At 39.2% G+C, this 23,353-nt stretch overlaps 1 protein-coding gene across 2 annotated transcripts in view; it reads right to left on the reverse strand.

The window, feature by feature from the left end:
- LOC117219260 (autophagy-related protein 16-1) overlaps window positions 1-23,353 on the reverse strand; it is a 176,284-nt gene that overhangs the window by 26,459 nt on the left and 126,472 nt on the right. The window contains exon 6 of one of the 2 annotated variants that reach the window (XM_076518590.1): window positions 6,064-6,111. The exons of the other annotated variant lie outside the window; for it this stretch is intronic. Coding sequence (XP_076374705.1) covers window positions 6,064-6,111 — 48 coding nt within the window. The remainder of the gene's footprint in view (window positions 1-6,063; window positions 6,112-23,353) is intronic. 2 annotated transcript variants of the gene reach the window in all.

The following is a 23,353-nucleotide window of genomic DNA, read 5'->3' on the forward strand; positions in this document are numbered from 1 at the left end:
CTTATGCGTAGTGAATGCGGAACGCAATCAAGGAAACGACAGCGGAAATCCAGTAAGCCCGGGCGTCGCGCGTCGCGCCTCGCCGTATCGAGCTAAATAAATGAACGCATTCTCGCGAACACCGCGGCGAAGCTCGAACGCGCCACGGCGGGACGACGATTACTTTCACCGGTTTATTTAGGGACGAGTCGCGGAAGTGAACGATCGCGGCTAGCAATTCATACGGCCGGCTTGTGTGGGAGTCGCGACAATTCTGCAAGGAATTGCGCCGGCCGGTTATCGAGACAATCGTGGATCTCTGTCATCAATCTACGTGGCCGCGAGCGACACGCATCTGAATGCTTGGTCGACCACGAACAGTGGCGCCTAATGGCGCGCTCATTGACGTACAGTCGCTGGCGAGTTCACGGATTTCAAGGGACACACCGACCTGACAATACCTGCAATGATTAGATCGGCGTCGTTCGCACAGCAAATGACGCGAAACGTCGCCGCAACCACTGTCACTGTAAAGAAGCGATCCCTAGCCCTGTGACACGTCGTTGCACTCGCTGCATCCCGGGTACACCGGATCGGTAGCACCCACCCCCCGCGATGCCAGGCACACCGTGAAATAAGGCGGGTCGTTATCGGAGTGCTACAACTAAGTTTTACAGAGTGGCGAGTCTTCTGCCGATGCAGGAAATGAAATGAAGCTCCAGAAGTGGACGTACTACTATAGATACGGGAGCACTGCCATGAATGGGACACTTTTATTTGAGACAAGATAAAAAACTAAACGATCTGTCTAATTCTAGTTTGAAGCGTTCGCAACATCAATTATTTTACTACAGGAATGCATATTATCATTGAGTTACGTTTACTTGCTTGTTGAATTTTTATTTTCTTTTTAAAATGCACTTTGTCCCATTCATCAATTGGTTGCATTAAATAGAACAGGCGTGTTCGTGAATGGGACAGTGTAACAAAACAAACGAATTCTTGTTATTAATCTTATAAGTACTGTGTTTTTATTCATTGTAATAATATTATATATTAATCGTAAATTATGTAAATCTTTTCTGCATCTGTCGTATCACACTTCAATATTTTGTAACAAAAAATAATCCTTTCGATAAAATGAAATTGAAAAAGATTAACGAAAATATCTAAATGAAGATATTTTACGAATTAATGACATAATAAGCAATCAAACATAATAAGGATAACAACATCAAAAATTTAATTTGTTTAATTGCTATGATAAAAGAAGACTATCGTATGGTGTATGTCAACATCCTTGAAGTAATAAAAATTTAATCAAAAATAGCAGTACTTCGTACAATGTTACGAGTAAGAAGGAAAAATATTACTTTGAAGTATGGAAAAAAATAATTATCTGACATCGTTACGTATTAAGGAGTAGCGACTTCAAATTACGTGTGATCAGATGTACACGATACAAAGGAAGTATAATTTTATTATAGAAAGATTCAGAATTTTTCAGGTGATGGCGAAGTCCCATTCAGTATGTGTCACCATTCATGGTGGTTCTCCCTTACTTAGCAGCCACGGCTGAACGGTGTTTTCATCCCTTCGATGTGGACGATGGATAAAGAAAATATGTGCAGAGTTTTTCCTGGATACAACCTTTCGCGTAAGATTCGGTGGGAAAGTAGCACATGTTAAAAGCCTCTCTTTCATTATTAAAATCTCTGAGTGATTAATGTTCCTGAAAAACAGCTTCTCTGCGTGATCGTATAATTGTATAATTGTGTATAATTGTATCGTATAATTGTATAATTGTATATCGTATAATTGTGACATAAGAAAATTAATGTACATATAATGAAGATTTCAACGGTTTTCAATCGAGGTCGAAATGAAATCGTGGAAAGCGCACGTATTCTGATTAATATAATAATCTAGGTTGATTCGTTGCCACAATTTGTTACTCCACTTTGTACGGACATATTCGAATAAACATAAATGTTGCAGCATGATTATAATTAAACGAGATGCACGGTCTTTTAGGATCCTGCATGAAGCAGTAAAATATGCGGAGACTTTTGGTGGTGCAAGTGAGTCTACGTTTGGTGGGACGTTGCGCGGCCAGAAAACTATGAAGCAAGTAAAATCTGCGAAATACATACGTAAATAACAATTTTGTGAAACAGCACTGCGAAGACTGGAAACTACGAAAAACAGTGAAATCTGCGGGATACGCGCGTAAACTTAAATTTTGTGGGGCAGCTGTACGAGAAATGAAATTCAGCGTCGCGTAAGTAACAATACCTGTTTTCGTAGGTTTTAGAACGCGATTGTGAAAGATAACGATGCAGGCTCGATTTTTTTCAAGGCTATGCTTTCAAAGATTACAGGCTACTTCGGTACTAATCGTCTTTATAACCATGATGTCCGTGAAGTATTATATGGCAGCGCTTCTCCACCGCTGCTACAATTCAAACGATTTTAGCGCATTTCGGAATATTTTAGGAGCTCGTATTATTAAAAATCGGAGATTTTACATTATTTCCGTAATTAAAATGAGGACATAAAAACAAAAATAAAATCGAAGCGATATGTTACTTTACCTATATAAAACTCGTTGTCAAATTAATACTAACTGATACTAATACAAATACTATACTAATACTATCATAATACTATACTATACTAATACTATACTAATAACTAATACAAATACTAATACTAACTAACTAATATTTAGTAACATTTCACTTTAGTTTTATTTTTATTTTTACCTCCTCATTATGATTATGGAAAAAATGTAAAATCTCCGATTTCAAAAAAAAAGAATTCAACAAAGAAACAACTTGTAAAATTCCAAAAGCACTAAAATGGTTTATACATACAATGATTATACATGTATACATATATACATGATATATACTAGGTTCTTAAAAATATTACGTTATGAATGTTTAGATCGTGATGCCGCAAACAAAGTTGGTTCTCGTAGCGACAGAGTTGAGCAACGCTGTTGCATAGTGTTGCATGTTTAATGCTACATATCAGTGAACTCCTGATAGAAAAGTATAGCATTTTTACGTCAGCGGGGCAGACTTCATAAAATAAAGTAAGATATCGGCAACCATAAAAGACTTCGTAAGTTAATATAAAGCATAGATAAATCCGTCGGCTAATAAAATTTCCCACTTAATTATTATGCGCGGCGACGTGCATCAACAGGAGAGATTTATGCTAATCTGATATGGAACGTAATACGAGGATATTGTATTGAATATCATAGAAATTAGCCGTATCTATGTAATAAAGATAAGGACGGAACGGCGCCGACCGTCCTTTTCTTTTGCATCGACCGAAATTAAGGTAAATTACAAAGTGAAAAGGCACCCGTGGGCGACACTCGAGGTGCAAAAGCTGCATAACTTTTATCGATTTATAGTGCGCCTAGAGTATCGTTGATGCGCGAGAGATAACCGGCTTACATATACATACTCGCGATCTATATGCCGATGGATTTACGGTGTCTATTAAGTATTAATACAGGTAAGTTACCTGCGAGGCAAAACGAAACGTGCTAAACAGAACGGCGGAGTTCTCTCTCCGGGCTCTGAAGATCTTCCGGAATCCCAACATTTTCGCTTGCAAAACATCGTTTGGATTTCGCGAGGACTATAGCAGCGGTTTACTATGCGAACGCAAAGAAACTTTGTTGTACCATTGTAAAGTTTCGTGCTCCCGGAGATCGTGCAGCGATCTCGCATTCCTGCGGTAGGCACTCCATTATATCTCCTAGTTAAATCACTAGACGTTGCTATTTTCATCGTTAATACGCTGTAGCTGTGTTCCGAAACAGTTAATTGTTACTACCGATAATCGCTTTGAATATCTTACTCGCGAGACACCAGCATAGCGGGATGTGCAAATGGCAAGCAGGAAATTTGTTCGAAACCGTGTTCACACGGAAGTCATTGTACTTCTATTTCCTACTGGTATTTCCTACCATTCGGCCATATCACCTGGCTACATCATTATTTCGTCATGGATCGCGGATAAACGTGACTCGCGTAGAAGCAAAAAAGATTTCTCAGCGTACACTTCAACTAGCAGCCTTCGCTGGCAATGAACAGGTGCCGTGACATTAATTTTGGGCTAGTATTACCTTAATCATCTTTATAGCAATATATTGGAACAAACTGAATTCGACTAGGTTGTTTAGAATGCAAAAGAGTTACGATACTATCGACTGTGATTCAGTTTCGTTAATCAAATAAGTTAGATTTCGTGAGGATTTTTGGCTTTGATGTAAGATGTTCAAACCTTGACTGCTACGTCCAATGGCTGCAAATACTTTATGATCCCTTCCATCTGTACGTGGATGACGGAATTATTTACTCAGATTTGAAAATTAATGTTTGCGCTAATCAATTAGATCGCCTTAATTTTCAATTTCTATACGACTGAATAAAACGCTTTAATTCGACGACACTCCCATAACAATAATAGGCGAATGAGTTATCAAGTCTTGGGGAAGTGGTTCGCAGAGCAGCCAGAACATTTGTTCATCGTTATTTCGCGATAGATCGCGGATAAACGAGACTCGCGTAGCAGCAAAGAAATTTTCGTCGGCTTGAGTACTGGAAGCTAAGTCTAGGATCTGGCGGAGGTTCTGGCGGAGTTTTCGGAGAGAGGTTAGCGGGAGGCAAAGCAACGAGGGTGGAGAAAAAGGCAGGAGGTCGGTCTAACATGTATATCCGTGGCAACCGGCGGCTCCTGGCACGAGGGTAACCGGAATAGGAAAAACAGATAAAGAGCTCTCTCCGCCGGCATCGGCCGGCTACCGAAGACGCGACGAAGATAAATGACATAATATCGTGCCGGACCGGGCCGATCATTGCCGTAGAAACGAAATCGAGTTAGGCGAAAGGAGTGCCACGGGGCAATTGATCTCCGACGATGCTTCGTTACGTTCGGCGACAATGAAATCGGTCTGATACTCATCAGGGGATGCCAAGGAGATTGGTTTCTCGGCTGCTCCGAAGATCCTGGCGACTCTTGTGTAAGTGTACGTGCGACACACCGTCCCCCGTATCCGACACATCCAATCGGTATAACCTAATCTTTTCCACCTGACGTGTTTACGTTCGCCTTTTCGACCGACTTATCCCCCTCGTTCGCCTCCACCCTCTGCCGTCCTACCGAGGGGCAAGCGCGCTGAATTTTCATTACCTTCTCAGCAGTGCAATTGGGGAATATTAACATGCACACTTTCGCAGCCTTTAGAGCGGCGCCTATTGATTTCCTATGAACGTCTGCCGGTAAACAGAAGGGCAACCGTTAAAATATATACGGTGCTTCGGAATATAAAGTACAGTCTGACACACAACTATTGGATCGTCCCGCGAGCAATACGGTTTTTCTGCGAGACGGGTTCGGAATAATGGCACTCGTCACGAGGCTCGCTTATCTGCTCGGTACAAGCGCTGCTGCGAGCGCCAACCTGCACGAAAGTTCACAAACTCAAGCGTCAAATAGTACGCCGATTGTATTTACAAATGGAACTATGTGTCTCGGCCGATCGTTCTTTTCTCAGCTGGGATCATCGGAAATCGAATACAGTAATTTCTCCCTAATTCGCGCTCGGATCGCGCACGTAAATGAACAATTTGGGAAAAGGAGATACGATTAGTCGAGTCTTGCGACCCGTTTTTATTGTTACCAATTGTCATCGCATGATCGTATCTCCTCTTTCCAAATTGTGCATTTTTGTGCACGATCTGAGCGCGAATCAGGGAGAAATTATTGTATCGGTAACGTTTCATTGTGTTGTACTTTGGCGTTTACTGTGAAGGCTAATTTCACTAGATTTTGACGTAACTGAAACGCATGAATAGAGGAAATAGTTTAACCATAGCAACAGCAAATTGATTTGTGCATGGACGAATTAATGGTCTCAGCTAGTGTCGAAATGGTTAAATCATTTTTTATTGAAGCTACGATGGCGATTTCCATTTGCAAACAAACGTAATGGAGATACATTGAATCATTAAAGAGATTGCGATTTAATATTACGTGTAAAAAATCGTTCATTTTTACCTGAAAGGGGCGAATATTCTTCTAGTGCAGAATTTTGTGCCGGGCCGTCTGAAAAGTTCGTGGAAGATATTTCGTGAATTACTGTTAAACATGATTCCACAAGATCCAGTACTACCAACCTCATTTACGAAGGACGAAACGTAAAACATACATAGTCTTTCCCAATACAGTGGAGCCGATTATTGTGGGGTGACCAATTTGCTGTGCCTTTGGTTTGTTTGTGCATAATTACCGAATATATTTATCGAACACGACATATTTCGATTAAAAAGTAAACAACGCAAAAGAATAAAAATTTGTAACATGTCTCATTCGACAAATATGATGTTAATTATGCGCGAAAACAAACCAAAGGCACAGCAATTGGTCACTCCGGTAACCGGAGTAACCCCGTAAGCCAGTAACCAGCTCCATTATCCTACTGTCTCAATATGCGGTCCGAATATATTGTCTCCCTTAACCATTGACGAACGCGTAATAGGAATTTAATTTTATTTTTACAGTGACGAATTGTGAGATATTTATGAGGTACGAAATGGGAATTCACATAAAGGTTCGATCGTTAGAGGCACAAGTGATAAATCTAGAGTTTCCGAAGGGTGACGGGAGTTAGACTTCGACCACTTGGAGAGTAACGATCGTTGAAAGTCAAGCCGCGAATTTGAAATCTGGAGGAAAGTCCGCAATATTGCTAAGCTGTCGTCTGTTTCCAATAAGGTCATAGGCTCATCGGGTCATAGCTTCCATAATGGCTCATCGGGATGGAAGAAGTCTCTGCCAACAGGAAGTCACTTATAAGAATTAAATATTCCGGTATTGATTAAGACTTTCAACGAGTTCAGAGGGATTTGCCGTTTCATGGGTAAGAAAAAAAAGGATCGATCCGAACTTTTCTGCCTGTCTTCTGCAGTATCAGAAAATCTGCCAAGAAAATCTGCCGTATCGATAGACTTACAGTGGCCCACAGAAATGTTCGTACACTTTTCGAAACGCGATAACTTTTTTAGAACTGGACTAAGTGACTTGAATCTTTTTTAAACGATAGCGCGACTAGTCTGCCAGACGGTTTCCCACTGCACGCCGTCTCGAATAAGATTAGCAATAAAATCTCGCCGCTCGCAATAGACTAAAACATAGAAACCATTCTGTACGGACAAATTCCGTTAAAATCGAACTGGAATTGAATCACGCACGTATCGATCGTAATTGTGGTAATTTCGTGTACGCGTTCCCTTAATGCGCGCCCAATCAAAAATCACGTGTGCTCCGCTATCGGGAGGATCGAGAAAAACGTGCACGATGGAAACCGTGTCAGTTTCGTTAAAAATATATTCTAAATCAACCGGCGCGGCGTGTAGGTATGCCAGCGTTCACTGCAGCCTAATGGAACAAACTATACTTCGATCGCATGCGCGCACAATAAAATTTACTTTCGGTTTTCAAGAATTTATTTGGAACGCTTAGGCATGCCTGAATTAATTAAGAATTTCATAGCGTTTGGTGCACGAACAGCACTAACCCCGCGGTCTTATATTACGCGCGCGTTTCACGAAGCAATACTATTTACAACGCGGCGCGTTTCTCACGTGCCCGATCAAAAATTGCGCTATTACAGTTAATTGTACGACTTTCCAATTTCATCTTTACGATATAACATTGTACTTCTTGCTTCAAATGTCTAGAGTAAAATGCAACCGTAAAAGCGACCTGCATTAATTATTCGACACAGCCGTGTTACTCCTTACGTTTTCCTATAAATGCATCGTTAGACAAGCGTTAATCGTAAATCGGAACATTCGAAGTCCGTCTCTCAATTATCGCAATTTTCACACCGTTTCGAATCACGTCCACGCCTAACATGATTACGTGATATCGGCAGTGTACATACCCGTGTGCCGTAGGATTTCGGCTGCGACTCGGCGCGCGTTGTAATTACGAAAATACTGTAATTATAATTAAAGGCTGAAACGCTCTAAGCAAATTGATTTTGATAGAGCTCATTACGAGGCAAGAGGGTAATAGCTTTTTAAACGCGCTCTCGACGCGCGTGCAGCTTGTTCTACGGCCAGTTTGTTTTCCGCGGAAACATCATCAGCGGACATTTGTGGAAGAGAAACAGAGAGTGAGAGAGCGAGAGAAAGAGGGTGCAAGAGGAAAAAAGAGAGAGACAGAGAGAGAGAGAGAGAGAGAGAGAGGGGCCGTGTGTTTGATGACTTCGCAGAAATATACGGGTGCCCGGGTCACAGAGTTCCTTTGACTCTCGCACGTTACGATCATTAGGACACGGTTATATTTCATCGGGCAGCGTAATAATGATCTACGAAATTTATGAATACATCAACTAATTGCTGTTGTTGTGTTTACGATGTCTGTAAATATTTACTCGGTGCGGCCGTAAACCATCGCCGTAAATCGTTGCCCCGTCTCGCTACCGCCCATTTTAGCATCATCGGCAGCTCGCTTATTAGAGGCCCGCGCCTTAAATAAGAGTTCAATGAATGCAAAGACGATTTCGCATATTCCGGGCGCACGGTAGTACATTATATTGGTACAATTAGGACGACCCAGTAATCCCGGTACCCCAGTGGTCCCGGAGTACTCGTACTTAATACCTAACCCAATATTAACTGTTGATCGTGAGTCTCAAGCCGGGGCAATCACGTCGCTCAGTCGAAGGTGGTCCAGTTCTGGAAGTCACTGCCAACCTGTCTTTCTCCTATTGCCGAACCGCTACCCAGTGATAGGTTTCGTTCCGATTTAATTGTGCTAATGGAGCTATAATTCAATTATCCTGGGATATCCTCGACCATGCTTCGAAGACGTTAGAAACATCGGCTACTGAGTTTTGTAGAAAGATCTGCAGACAGACTACGAATTTTTATCGAGGATATAATCAGTCCGCGGGAATTACAATACTGATACCGTTGTCGAACGGAATGAATTTTTCCAAATTGGACGAAACGACTCGAACGTACTTCGAGATGTAGAAATGGCTAGGGTACTAGATAAGAAGTAAAGAAATTCTGTAACAATTGCGATCGCAACGCAGAGTCAAGCAACGACCACTGAAAAATATCAGAACCTCTCGATTTGTTACATTGCTCAGTCGAAAGTCATATAAAACTACGGTTTTTGATATCTTTAATAATAAAAAAGTTGGGAACATAATTTTTTCTTGACTTATTATCTGATAAATTAGAGTCGGTCTAACGTTCTAAAAAAGTTCGAAGTCATCTCTGGTTGAATTTTTAAAAAGTTATTCTATTTGAGAAGGTTTCTACGTACTTTCGATACAACAGTATTTTTCAGTTCTGGACACGTTTTCGCTGTTTTGTCTCTGGCCTACGTTTTATCACGATTGAATAAAATTCAAAATGTACTATGAATATGGAAGAGTAGGATCAATTCTTGATCTCTTCAAATTTCGCGCAACAGGTCGGCGTTTCGCAGCATAATTTTAAAAAGAATAACGGTGAATCCGAACGCAACACTGCGAGACTATAGATTTTATTGCGAGCATAAGAAACACGAAAACGAGCGTAAAAAGTGTTAATCGCCCGTTAAAGTTTTTAAAGCCCGAGTGAACCGCATTTTGATTGAACGAAACGACTGAAATTCCTAATAAAACGATTAATAGAACTCTCGATTATGTTTACTGCATTCTGTTCGTGACGGAAATAATCTCATCTAGCTAGTAATGATAATTTGTTCTGATGTAACGCGTTTTATGGTGGCTTATCTTTGGAACGGGTATAATTAGTTTTTATTGCCGGTATTTATAGCAGCCGCGATGATAATATGCACACAGATGCTCGTGTTTGTTATCCCGTAGAGAGAGGCGGAAAGAGAAAGAGAGAGAGAGAGAGAGAGAGAGAGAGAGAGAGAGAGAGAGGCAGAGAGAGAATTACGTCGATCACCGCTTACTATGAAACACGAGTGAATTCTAATACACTATTATTTATTATTAGATTTCTGTTCGTTATTTTGGTTATTTGTTTCGTAATATAATCGATCGGATATTACTTTTATTGCTCGGTCAGTTGTTGCTGCATCATGCAAATGATCTAAACACGATTTTCATGCTGTAGATTCCGGACGCTAAGACAATTATTCTTGAATCAAGCTTCTGCGAGAGTAGCGGGCTCAGCGTCTCCAATCATAATGTCTAGGTTCTCATATAACAATTTTTTAACGGATTTTATTGAAGCATTAAAACATTATGACCGCTCTCTCTCGTACAAAACAGTGAACTCGATCGACGTCCAATTAGAAGAACACAGGAACCGATAGTGAAATTATTCTATTACGAATAAAAACAAATAGAACTGCACAAATATTTTACATACTAGTAATAGCTAACAGTACACACATTTTTATGTACTCTGCTGCAAGAAGTTATTATTGCGTCTATCAGAATATTCATACCCCGTTTTTTGTTGCTCCGTAAGCTGTAAATGCTTCACACGCATCCTATAATTAACGACGCATTTGAAAATGAAGACTAAGTTATGGAACATCATCTTAATCGAGACAATTTTTTATGCAACGCTGCCGACGATTATTATTCAAACTCGACGGAATACTATTACCCGAGGATTCTGGCTTTTAACGAAGGAACTTTAACGACGAATCGAGCGATTACACGATCAAGTCCCAGGATGTAAATCTTTTATTTTTCTGATCCCGCACCGACGCGTACCGAATCCTCTGAACTCTCTGCACTTGTTGAACCCGTCGAACTCTCTGAACTCGAAGACCGAAGGACCTGCCTCTTATAGGTGCTCCTTATAGGATCGTCTTTTGTAATACTTCTCTACGCCCATCGTAGAGACTCTCGAGGTTTCTCGAATCCCGTTCGTGATCGTTCGTTCCTCAATCATCTCGCAGATTCACTCTACCACGAGGCTTCCGGTGTTTACAGAGCAATTTTTCCATGAAAAATTATCCATATTCCAAAATGAACTGCTAAACGACTCACAAAATTCTTCGCACATTGAAACGAAGTATACTTAATTTCGTCAATCTTCTATTTTCCGAATTGTTTAACATCCCTTTAATTGTACACGGCAACGTTGCATTGGATTACATAATAAATTGCCATTAAATAATCCTGTTTGGCTTTAGCACTAGATTTAGGGAGCATTAGAAGCAACGATTTCATGTTACACGTGTAATAATAATATATTCAGTTCGATATTTAGCGTTCTTTATTCCGGTATTTGTCGAAAGTAACACGTTTATCGAATACATTTCTCATAAATATATCTTGAGAATCTGAAAAAAATTTCCTCCGGCCTAATATGTACTTTCATTCTACATATATCATTTGCTCCATTTCGTTTCTATGAAATCAAGTGCATTTACTCACAACATATCTAAATTTTTAGCAATTTATTAAGCACACATATATGTAAGAATATGTGAACATATGCACCACTATACATACATGCGTATCGATCACGTGTAATGCGGATCACGTATCTGCGGATTTTATGAATTATTGGCAAAAATATACAGCTTAAATACACAATTGTAAAGACATTGGAAGAATTTGTGGATATTGTTGCATTATTTCATACTTATTACAATGATTAAAAGAGGCATATTATTTTGCATAAAGAATAAAAGATAGACGATGCCTAGAATGGGCACGATATTGTTGTATTACGTATTATATAAACTTTTATCGTTACATTTAGGACTGCAAAAATTATTGTGAATATGTAGTGGCAATTTTTAATGGTGTCTCAGAGCTGTCACGCGAGCGCCAAAGATTAAAAATGCAGTTTCAGTTATTGCGATATTTTTATAAAAAATTGATTACGAATGAACCAAATGCAGAAATTAACGAAATCAATGTGCAGAGTTGAAGACAGTAATTTGATGGTTCTCAAATCACCGACTCGACTGACAGAGGAGTTTATTTATTTATTTATTCATTTATTGAACGTATAAGGGAAGTTATTCGTCAATTATCAAATTAAATTAATACGATAAATCTCTACTTTTGCGATATTGAGTAATACGCATCGTTCGATAGAAGAGTGCACACTATTTACAGCGGAGAAAACACAATTGAGCCCAGAATGATATCCATAAGTTGTTCCACGTTTCTGATTATAGAGAAGTTCTTTGGATCTGATATGAAATATTGGAATATTGAAATATGGCAACGAAACGATCGGGCTATTGCACATTACCAAAGGGAAATTCAGCTCGCAAGAAGTGCTCTGGTTCCCCAAGCACCATGAATTCCACGCGGAAAGACGTCGTAATCCGCGGGAACACTATCAATCAAAAGAACAACGCGAGCTTCGACTCGATTTACTCGGGTCCGGTATGTCGAACATTTAAAACAGGAAACAATGTCCGCGAACTATAACGGAACACGCGTTTCCTACGTGACGAAGTATCGATGCCTGTTCTTGAAGTTCCCTAACGGTAACTTGAATCTGCCGATCGAGAGAAGAAGTGACCGGTAGTATGTATCCGAGGACGTAGCATCGAAGCGTTTAGCAAAAAACAATCGCGGGAAGATTGATCTCAATCGTTGCAGCTACTAGTTGTTCCCCGTAAGAACCGGGAAAAAAGCTTCGGAGTCGCGGCGAACGTGACCGCGTATGAATCGTGAGTGGAGAAACTTGCATCGACGGATAAATATTTTACTTTGCAACTGCGGAAAAATTGAAAGTAATGGAAAACGCGGCTGGCACGCGTCCTTCTCGAGGACGCGGTCGATGCTGAGTGTACAGGATGATCGATAACTTCGACTTTTCACCATAATTGACTTCGGTGTTTGAGATTCTGAAGTTGTACTTTATCGAGATAAAGTGTCAGGTACGATAATTCATTTTTTTCTGTGAAATATCGAGATCATCTGTGTTTTTTTTCTTTAAGCGACGACTCACAATTTGGTGTATCTTAAATGTTTTTAATATTGATAACCCATTGCTGACGATTATATCGTCCAATTTATTTTTCTATGAGTCGTAAGTACGTATTTTTTCTCTCAAGCATCAATGTTAATTGTAGAGTCAGTAATTAGCGTAGTGAAACCGATTACAATGAGCTAACTAATTGTTACGTTATCGAATAAGACGTATTAAAATTTCTTATTCTTTTATTTTGTTTATTTTTGAATAAGAAAATGTATATATTCTTTTATTTTGCTTATTTTTGAATAAAAAATGTATCTGTTCTTTTATTTTGTTCAATTTTGAATAAAAAAAGGTTAGATTCTTTCATTTTGTTAAACTTCGAACGAAGAAATGTTTTCATTTTATTACTTCGATTATTTTTAATAAAAAGATCTTCTATTCCTTTATTTTATTTACTTCCAAATAAAAAGAATCTAATGCGTCTAGTTCGATAAATATAAAGTTAATTATGCCCGAAAACAAACGAGAGGCATAGCAATTGGTCACGCCATAGAAACCGGCTCCACTACCCTATAAAGTTTAAGAATTGCTCGAGGAAAACACGTTGTAGATAATGTAAATTACATTGGAGATAATGTTGAGGTTTGTATGTTTAGTATTTCTGACGCGTTTTAGTACGTTAATGTGTTTCTTATTAGTATTATCAGGTGCAGGTTTGATTTGTAGTAGGTAGTTTGCAAAGCCGTTTGGCTACGTCACGTTCACAAAGTCGTTTGTTACCGAGCATCCCATCGATCACAGAGAACCTTCCAAGTGCGAAGAATATATTTTACGAGTTATTTAGTGACCCTAAACACCGTAGATAGATCTTTCCGGATGGTCTGCTTCTGATAGGTTCATGATTCTTCATAGATTTTGTTCGATGCAACGGCTACGAAATCGTCGGGCTTCCAGAGATCTCATTGTTCCGATTATTAAAATCAAAATGAAACGAATATGTTTTCTTTTTTACACGCGTAAGGATTCTTTGCAGGGAGTTAAAAATGTTCAAAAGTGAAATTACGTACAGATGATTCATTGCGAAACCGAAGGTAGGATATTTTGTCAGTTTAATTGAGCACGGCCAAGCTTGATAAATTATCGTCCTAATTTTAGCAATATTCAACGAGAACGTGTCGCGCGTGTCCTGTTTTTAATAAATTGCAATTCGTTGTGTTTATTTATGGTACCACGAACGACACAGAGTCGTCGAGTAGCGACTATAAGCAGAAAATGATAGAGTTTATCGTACAATTATGTCAGAAGGTAGGACGAGAAGCCGTGTGCTCGACGCTTTACGTTTCGGATCAGCTCGAATGTGTCGAGAAAGTGTTTTTCTTTTCTTTCGAGATCGCACTGGCGAAAACACGGGAGCCGAGCAAAAACCTATAAAATATATTAATCGAATTACTTCCTTGGGGGTTCGGTCATACACGCCGAGGATCGCGGCAAGTCGTTCGCTCATAAACTGCAAAACAAAATCGCCATAAATGCGTGCGTGATTGAAATATGGCGTAATAATATTTATGAGATGCCGTTACATATGTCGGTTACCGGCTGAAAAGAATAATAACCTGCTCGGTTACCACGCCTTGGCACGCATTTATTTATTAATAACAAGTTACACAAATCAAAGTATCGCGGAGCTTCGCGGTGGAACGATCGCCTTTATTCCCGTGCCGATACGCGCACGTGAAAAACCTTTGTGGCTCTCGCGCACGTTCTCCTCTCCTTTTCCGCATTCTGCCAGCTGAATGCCGGGCGAACTTGTATCAACGCCCGAACCAGCTTATCCGTCAACGTGACGTCGCCCATGGGCAAGACTTCTGGCCAATTAAATCCTTTTTTTTTTATCATACCTACAGCGCCAGGAAGCAAATTAAGGAACAATGAAGCCGATCACAATTTGAAATGCAAATGCGTTATCAATTTCATATCGTTAATTAGCGCTCGCCGGAGAATCTGAATAAATTGCGGATGTTCTTATTGCTATCGAAAATAATGGCCGCCGGTTTATTGCTCGAAATAATAATTTAATGCGCGAGTTAATCTGCTATAACAATCGGGCAGTCTTTTATTGCAATTTTCCTGAATCGTTATTTTAATGGTATACGCTGCTTGCGAAGATATTCGCAGTAACCGCATATTGTTCGTTTCACCGAGCATTCATTTAAATCTAACGATAACAGAATTCTACTGACGAAGACAGGAAGGATCCCTTATGTTCCCCTGCGGATGAAATCTTTGCAATGTATTTCGCAAATTCGACACACTTAAGAAACGTTAACACTTTTTTCAATTAAAATCAATCGAATTAAAAGAAATATTAAAGGAAAAAGATTTAATATGTCTTATTTGATAAATATCAAGTTAATTGTGCCCGGAAACGAGACAAAGGCACAGCGGTTGGTCAACGCATAGTAACCAGTAAGTTGCAAGTTAACGAGAATAAGCAATTAACAAGAATAAATGTTCGAATTTACATTTTACTCGCATTCATGTCATGAGAATTCGAGGCGAATCGTTCTCTTTAGAAGAATGCGATGCAAATTAATTGGAAATAATGTCGATATTACTTTCTTCCCGGGGAAGGGAAGGCGAGATCGTTGAATTGCAGAATCGCACCGAACCAGGATATATATCAGCAAGATTGAGTGCATCGTTGTTATATTATTATGTTAGTTACTGAGAACTAATCTTGTGGAAATATTACAAGCATTTCCTTCATAAAGTTATTCAATCCTCGAGAAGAATAAACTAGGATTAAATGCGGGAACGATTTTCACATTTTTGTTAGGCTCATCTTGACGAATTTTATAAATCAGCATTATTACTGTCTCATTTCTTGTTCGAAATGTTATAAATCCGTGAAAAAGTTTCTTCTCATATTCACAATTTTGTACCACAATCTATGAAAATCGGAATTTGCGTGGTGACTAATGCGTGACTTTGCGTAAACTAATTACGACCAATGCTCCGTTAAATAAAAAATATAAAATATAAAATATTATGCGAATTTTTTCCGTTTTTATTAGAATTGAAGGAACTCTATCAACTCCTACACAAAAGCATAAAATTAGATAGGCAGCCTGAGAAATTTAATTAATCAGAATGACTGAAAACAATGGAAGTTGAAACTACATCGTAGCTACTAGAATTACTTTATTAAATGGATGCGTCTACTTTATGTTCCTACGAAACAAAATTAGCCCAGTATTACGATGCTTGTTATAAGTAGGCTGCGAATTTCATGCATTTATGATAAAAATGAGTAGATCGAATAGAAAACAACAAAAACATTTAAAGAATTTAAAAATACTATTCCATTATTTTTAGTTCGATAAAATAGTGAAAGAAAGAACGAAATGTATACTAATAAAACATCCCGTGCGTGTGTTAAATGAATTCTTCTAATTTGTTGGCAGTATCAATACGGTCTCGTTTCTAACGAAGAAAAACGCGTATAAACATGGAATTTGCTCGCATCACGTTTCGAGTGTCTTTCATATTTCACCGGATGCTCTAAATTATACACGAGTTATTTTCAGTAATTAATAATATACCCGCGGAGCGAGCATCCATTTAAAAACCACAAGGCACGATAACGCCGTAAATTATTTCAATCATTCATGTCGCTTAATCACTTCCCGCAATCTCTCGCAAAGTTTCCTGCGCGCTCCGATTCCCGTAAAATCGAACAAATGATGCTGACGTTACTCGATGATCGGACTGTGCATTTTATGATAAGAATGTACTATTCTCAGTTGCAACAATTATTCAAGAAATGGGGCGTCTCTATCTGGTCGCTGTACTTTGCAATTGGAGCAAAAAGTTTCTATCTTGTATGAAGATCTGCAGTCTACGAATGGCATTGGTATTTATTTCAATCTTTCGACATTTTTATTATAATGTATGCATGGACTAAGAAATTCATTAAATTATTTTTTAAGGAAGAGTATTTATTATTTCACAAGAACTTTAAAACTGTATGTTTAATATTTTGTAATTTTTTGTAAGTTTGCAACATATGACGTATTATTAATAAATCTCATATAAGATTGCAACATTTAAAAGAAAACATATAAATGACTCTATCGAATGATTGTCATTGTGATTCAAAGAGTTGGAGCATCCGTTTCGTCGGATTATGTATGTAGTTTCACTGCAATTCGAACAATAATAAAAATTGCATAGAATTAACGTACTGTATTTAATGAAACTGAAATTAAGAAATCAAGTTGTGTCACATCAATTTCATTGTCAACAGTCTTAACCCACAGATTTAACCCTTAAATGCATGATTTTTTGTTTTAAATTTAAAAAAATCGTTTTTTATAGGAATGCAGTCATAGGTTACGTAAAAAATAAATAAAAAAATCTAGGTAATAATATTGAGTATTTATTTTGAAAAAAAAGTTGTACGTAGACTTTTGGCAACAATATGCGTTTATTACTAAAACTATTGGCATATATCCAATAAAATTTTCAAATGCAACATTCATAGCTTACTTGACAACAGATGAGAAGTAATTTTTTTTTCAGTTAGATAAATCACTCCTTTATAGGATACTCGAAAAAAGAAAATATCTCTCCAAGTAACACATTGAAGGTTGTCACCCAGCACATTCAAATGTCAAAAAACATATAACTTACTCGGCAAAAGTAATGTCAAGTCTTTTATTTCACACATGGTCTATTGTCCATTGTTATCAACGTGTGTTCGGAAACTCACATACTCAGGTTTTTGAATAAAACTAAGTGGAACCGGAATGTAGACAATTGGCAACAAATATGCATTTAAGGGTTAAGTTCTCATTGCGAATCGATCGATAATGGACAAACCGCGCAACGTTACTCGAGGAATCTATAATCGACTTGAACTAGGATCCCCCGGAACAGTTCTGGGTTCACGGATCATATTCGGATAAGCGGTGTTCGGGCGTAACCGGGCGCAGAACACGGCGCCGAACAAATAAGAAGAAGATCACGCACTATAATCTGTTAACGCCGCGACTAACCCGCCGTTACACATCCATTCCATCAGTTTGCATTATAGGATTTCACGAAACGACCGAATCTCACGCTTTATCCGTGATGGATGTGGCTACGTGTATCAGGCTTTCGAGGGCGCGCATTAAATACGAAAACGCGCGGCGGCTCTTCCCGTGTTGGTGTGCGAGCGCCGGTGCATGCCACCAAGAGGAAGAGTATGGCTGTGCCGGAGCATGGCAGCGGCTGCGATACCGGAGGAAAAAGAGGGCGAAAGGGCGAGGCGCTTGTTAAGTTAGTCCCAGGGATTCCTGAGTGCGCGCGTACACGCCGGCAACGTACGAATTACACGATCCAGCTCGTGCACCGATGATCACAAGAAGTCGAAGGGGAACGACAGAGAATGAAGGTGATGAGGAGGACGACTAGGAGAGATGACGACGAAAGATGACGACCAGAGCTGACCGGGGGAGAGAGAGGCCGGAGCCTAGCCGAGCTCTCTGGCCGCTCTCCGGGCCTTCTCCGGGCTCTCGCCGGGCCTTCGCCGGGCCTTCGCCGGGCTTCCTCTGCCTAGCCTGGCAGCCACGGCCTCCTCTCTACCGGTGAAAGTAATAACAGTGAAACGTGCGCATACACGTGGCGAAATCACGCACGCAGACCAGCTCACCGGGACCAGCTTACCGGACCAGCTTTTACGTGACCGGTGCTTAAGCTATTTTTCGATACGACCGGTACTTAGGTGCACGCCGGACTACAGCCGCCCGCTGGGCTCTCCCATAGAAACCACCACCGAAGATCCCGCGTCCTTGGGGAAACTCGAGGAGGCCGAGGACGCGAACTGGCCCCCGTCCTCCACGAAACGGATGCGCAGGAACGGGGGATGGATAATTGTGAAACGGATCGAGTCAGAGTCCTCGGCGCGGCGCGACGCGGCGTCACGCACCGTCGGATCCCGAGCGAGAACGATCTAAGCGACGACGCTTCGAGCTTACTCCTCTTCCTGTTCGCCGTCGCATCTTTTCTGCTTGTTCTCTTTTTAATTGGAATATCGAAGAAGGGTCGGCTGATCACGGTGCTTCAGGTGAAGTGTAATAGTGGGTCTTCATTATATCCATTTGCTTGTAAAGTGTAAGCAAACCGAGTCAACCGAACATCTTCTCATTCTGCTCGGATGAGAAGCAGAGATGAATTGATCTGATTGATGATAGAATTTGAACCGATATTATAAAAATTGCTGCAGGGTCGGACATTCGTGTTTATGAGAACTTACGCGGATGGTGTTCGAATTGTATCAACTCGACTACAAAAGTACGCGCGCACCTTTGAAAACCGCGCTATAATACGATGTTCTTAAGCTTGTTATTAGACTGCGGATTTTATGCATTTATGGCAAAAATGGGCAAGTGCAGGAAAGACATTGGAGGAATTGAAGGATGTCGCCAGGCTACTTTTAATTTATTAAAGCTAGTAGAAGGAAAAATACAGTTTTATTTAATCCCTGTTTTTTTTTACGATTGATGCAGATTATTTTGATTTTGCATAAAGATCCGCAGTCTACTTATTATAGATGAATATAATGCTGATATAATGATGACGAAGATGATATACAGTGGCTCACAAAAGTGTTCGTACACCATTTAAAACGCAATAACTTTTTAAAAACTGGTCTAAGTGACTTGAATTTTCTTTTTTAGACGATAGCGGGTCTAGTCTACTAGACGATGATAAATGATTTTCTTGAATTTTGCTATTACTTAGAGTGACAAGAAAAAGATAAAAACTCTTGTTTTTTAACTTTTTTATCTGAGCCTATAACAGAAATTTAAAATATGCATCTCGTAGATATCGGTAACTTATATGTATGCTAAAAATTTTTTCGAAATCAGTTGACGTTGTTATGAGTTATAACAAATTAAAGATGACAAAAATCGCAGTTTTATCATGATTTTGCTTTTATAATCTTTCAACGTCTGTAGCTCGACTCTAAGTTAACTGATGTGTCGAAAATGTTTATTTTTACACTCTATGTTAAAATTGACAGCAAACTAACAGTTGCAAACAAAACTGCATGGAATTTGTTTCTATTGTAACCTAAAAGTGTCAACTACCAAATCTGAAAACAACAAAATTATAACCTTAACAGAGGCATGACAATACAAACATAACGTTATCTATTGGTGCAAACCAAAATTACTTTCTTGCCAATCCAATATAATGAAATTATAGATACTGAAATTCACTTAATTAAGATTTGTTTGAAAGTGCTCAAGACAAAAGATAGGCGATACTTATTCAAGATCATTTGGAGGTCATGGATACCTTTCTAGATAGTACCACGTATTTTCGAGTTTATAGTGTTGCAGTTAATGGGAGGACGAGTTTAACGACTTGGCTTACTATGATCTTGAAACGACCTAGGATTTCAACCTAACCCTGACCTTGGATTTCAAGGTCGTTAGATATCATTTAGTTGACATTTTCTCCACGTTTCGAACTATAAATTCAATATATAAGTCTTATGCTATTTTCAAATTGAGAATCTTCAGAAGAAGTGTGAATTCTTTTTCAAGTCTAGCATGAATGTATGTGTATAGGTCTAAAATGTAAATATCACTGTACAGAGTGTTTCATTATTCATGAAAAAAATCGCAAAATGAGTATTTCTACGTGAAAGAAATTTAAAATTTAGAAGCTGACGTAGTTTAACATTATTACCGGAAGCTAGACTTCAAAGGGACAGGAGCAACGAGGAAGATCCGAGAAGTTAAAGACGAAAATGTCGTCTTAAGTCTTGTAACACGGAAATGAAGTAAAAGTATACAAGTTAAAATTAGGAAAATTGTAAAGATTTCAGAAGAATTTAAGAATATCGTTATAATACAGGGTGTGTCTGAAAAGTACGTACAATCAGGCACCAGGTGATTCCTCATAAAAAACGTAAAAGAAATATAAAATAGTTCCTTTTGTTTGAGATTTAGTTTCCGAAAAAATCGAGTTTGAGTTTTCGATCATGAGTTTTTTATTGTTTTGTCATTCAAAGTAATATCATAATTTAAAAAGAGTCCCTTTATCATTTGAAAAGAGTCCCATTAATGTTCAGGCAGCTTTTAAAACGCAATAACTTTTTTGGAACCGGACTAAACGACTCGAATTTTTTTTTTAGATGATAGAGGGTTTACTAGACCATAATTTGAATGCTTTTTTAAAATTTTGGAATGACAAAATACAATAAAAAATTCATGTTTGAATATTCAAGGTATTCTATATCTTTTTTTATGTTCTTTTATGAGCAATCAGCTGGTACCGCTTGTACATACTCTTCAGAGACACCTTGTATATACGATTAATTAATCTCGTTAAAAATAGAAATATTACCACCTGTTCTTTACAATTGTCTTGGAAAAATTGATTCTGTCTGATTCTAACAATTACCCTCGGTATCCTCTCGTACCCTACAGATGCCAACAAATTTAGATCTAGCGATACTGAAGAGTAGACGACCGATTTTAAGTACTTATAAGAAAAGTGAGTGGATCAAATGCAAAACAATAAAAACATTACAAGTATATATATTTTTCATCTTGACAATTCTACTAACAAATTTCTTCGATCGTAATAACTTTTTAGAAGAGAAAGACAATTGATGCTTATCCTGTGCCCAAATTTACGCGAATGCTTAAATATTAATTACTAGAATTTTGTTCCAATTTTAAAGAACAGTATAACGTCCGTAATTAATAAACTATTACTGAAAATCTACCTTACTCGTCAAAGTACGGTCAGGGGTTAATATTCGTCACAAGACTGCGGATCCTCGTGCAAAATGAAAATTCTTAGAATTAATCGTAAAAAATAAATACTGCACGAAGAGTTGGTTTTTCGTGTACTAACGTTAACAAGTTGCGAAGAACATAATAGTATCTTTAAGTTCTTGTACAATCGTAAATGCAGAAAAGCCGGTGGTCCAATCATCAACAATTAATATTCGTCGGAAATGCATGAAACCCGCAGTCCAGTGGCAAACAAGTTTTGAGTTAGATAAATCGTTAGGCGAGGGACATTTCTTCCACGTGCCATAGCAATCTCAGTCGGTGGAACGGGATCTGCCGGGCGAAGGAGGCAACCGGGTTACCGTATAAACTTTCGATATCGCGATGCATCGTATATGCATAATGCGAGTGTATGAAAATATTATGTGTGTACGGTTCACGTGGAACGGTCGCGTGTGCCCGCAAATATACGGGCCGTGACTTGGACGAAGAAATCGGGTCACCGCCGAAATATCTTTCCGGACATTTTCGTCTTGCTCGAAAACGCAGGACACCATCGGCGCATGTGTGCCACCATGATCGCCGGAGCAAAGGACACTCCGGCGAAGTCCTCGCTTCGGCAGGCTACGCGAAGCACTCGAAGACGGCTGCCGGAATTGCGAGCGAGGCCCGGCGAGCATCCGACACGAGAAAACATCGGTCTTTATCGCGGCGGAAAAATTCGCGAGAAAATTAGAGGCAGCTGACAGGATGCTGCGTGCTTTAATAACAGGCGATTGAGCGATCGCCTTAGAATGACTTTTAATTTCATGTTAACGCGCTTTTAATACCCTTTCATTTGATCGCAACACACCGGCCTTTAGGTCCAACATGTGCTGCGGAGTCGCGGGCACGTTGTAAAAATTTCTATAATTTAAAGACCCGTCCGGCGAGCTCGATCGCTGGCAATTTTGTAGTAAATTGCGTAACGGAATTTATTACCGATAACAATCTATTGGATTCTCGTGAAATAGACGCGGGATTCTTTATAATCCCTTTAAATAAACGCACGGGCTTGGTTCACGCTGCTCTCGAACTCGGCAAGGAAGTCTGCGAAGTGTTTACGTTGCCACGTGAACGTTTCCCAGTCGGAGGATTAGAAAACAGGTGGAATTAATTAGCAGAGAATGAGGTATATAAGGGATTACTCGCATAAAGGGCCCCATTAAACGAAACCAATATCAAGCTGACCACTTGCAAAGGAGATCAACGAGTTCGACATTGTTGCCCCGCGGTGATTTACGTTTGGCTGCTTCGTTTACGGAGGAAATTATCTTCAGCAAATACGCGATCTATTTGTTCACGCGCCGCTATTAATCAAAATCGAACTAGTAATTCGGATAGATTCCACAGATGCATTTTTCAGAAAAATATTTCAATCCGGTAATTGAAGAGTTTTCAGAAAAATTGGGAGTCGTTGACGTGCGAATTTCGAAGTATGAAAATATTGGACGCGTCGCGCAGAAATTTATTTCGCAATTTATATAATAATTCCTGAAGATGTTTTAGGAAATTTTATCGCGTCTACAGCACTTATTTCGGTAGTATAAGATTTTATACGGAGATGGCTGCCTC

The sequence above is a fragment of the Megalopta genalis genome, chromosome 2, assembly GCF_051020955.1.
Source record: "Megalopta genalis isolate 19385.01 chromosome 2, iyMegGena1_principal, whole genome shotgun sequence".
NCBI lineage: Eukaryota > Metazoa > Arthropoda > Insecta > Hymenoptera > Halictidae > Megalopta > Megalopta genalis.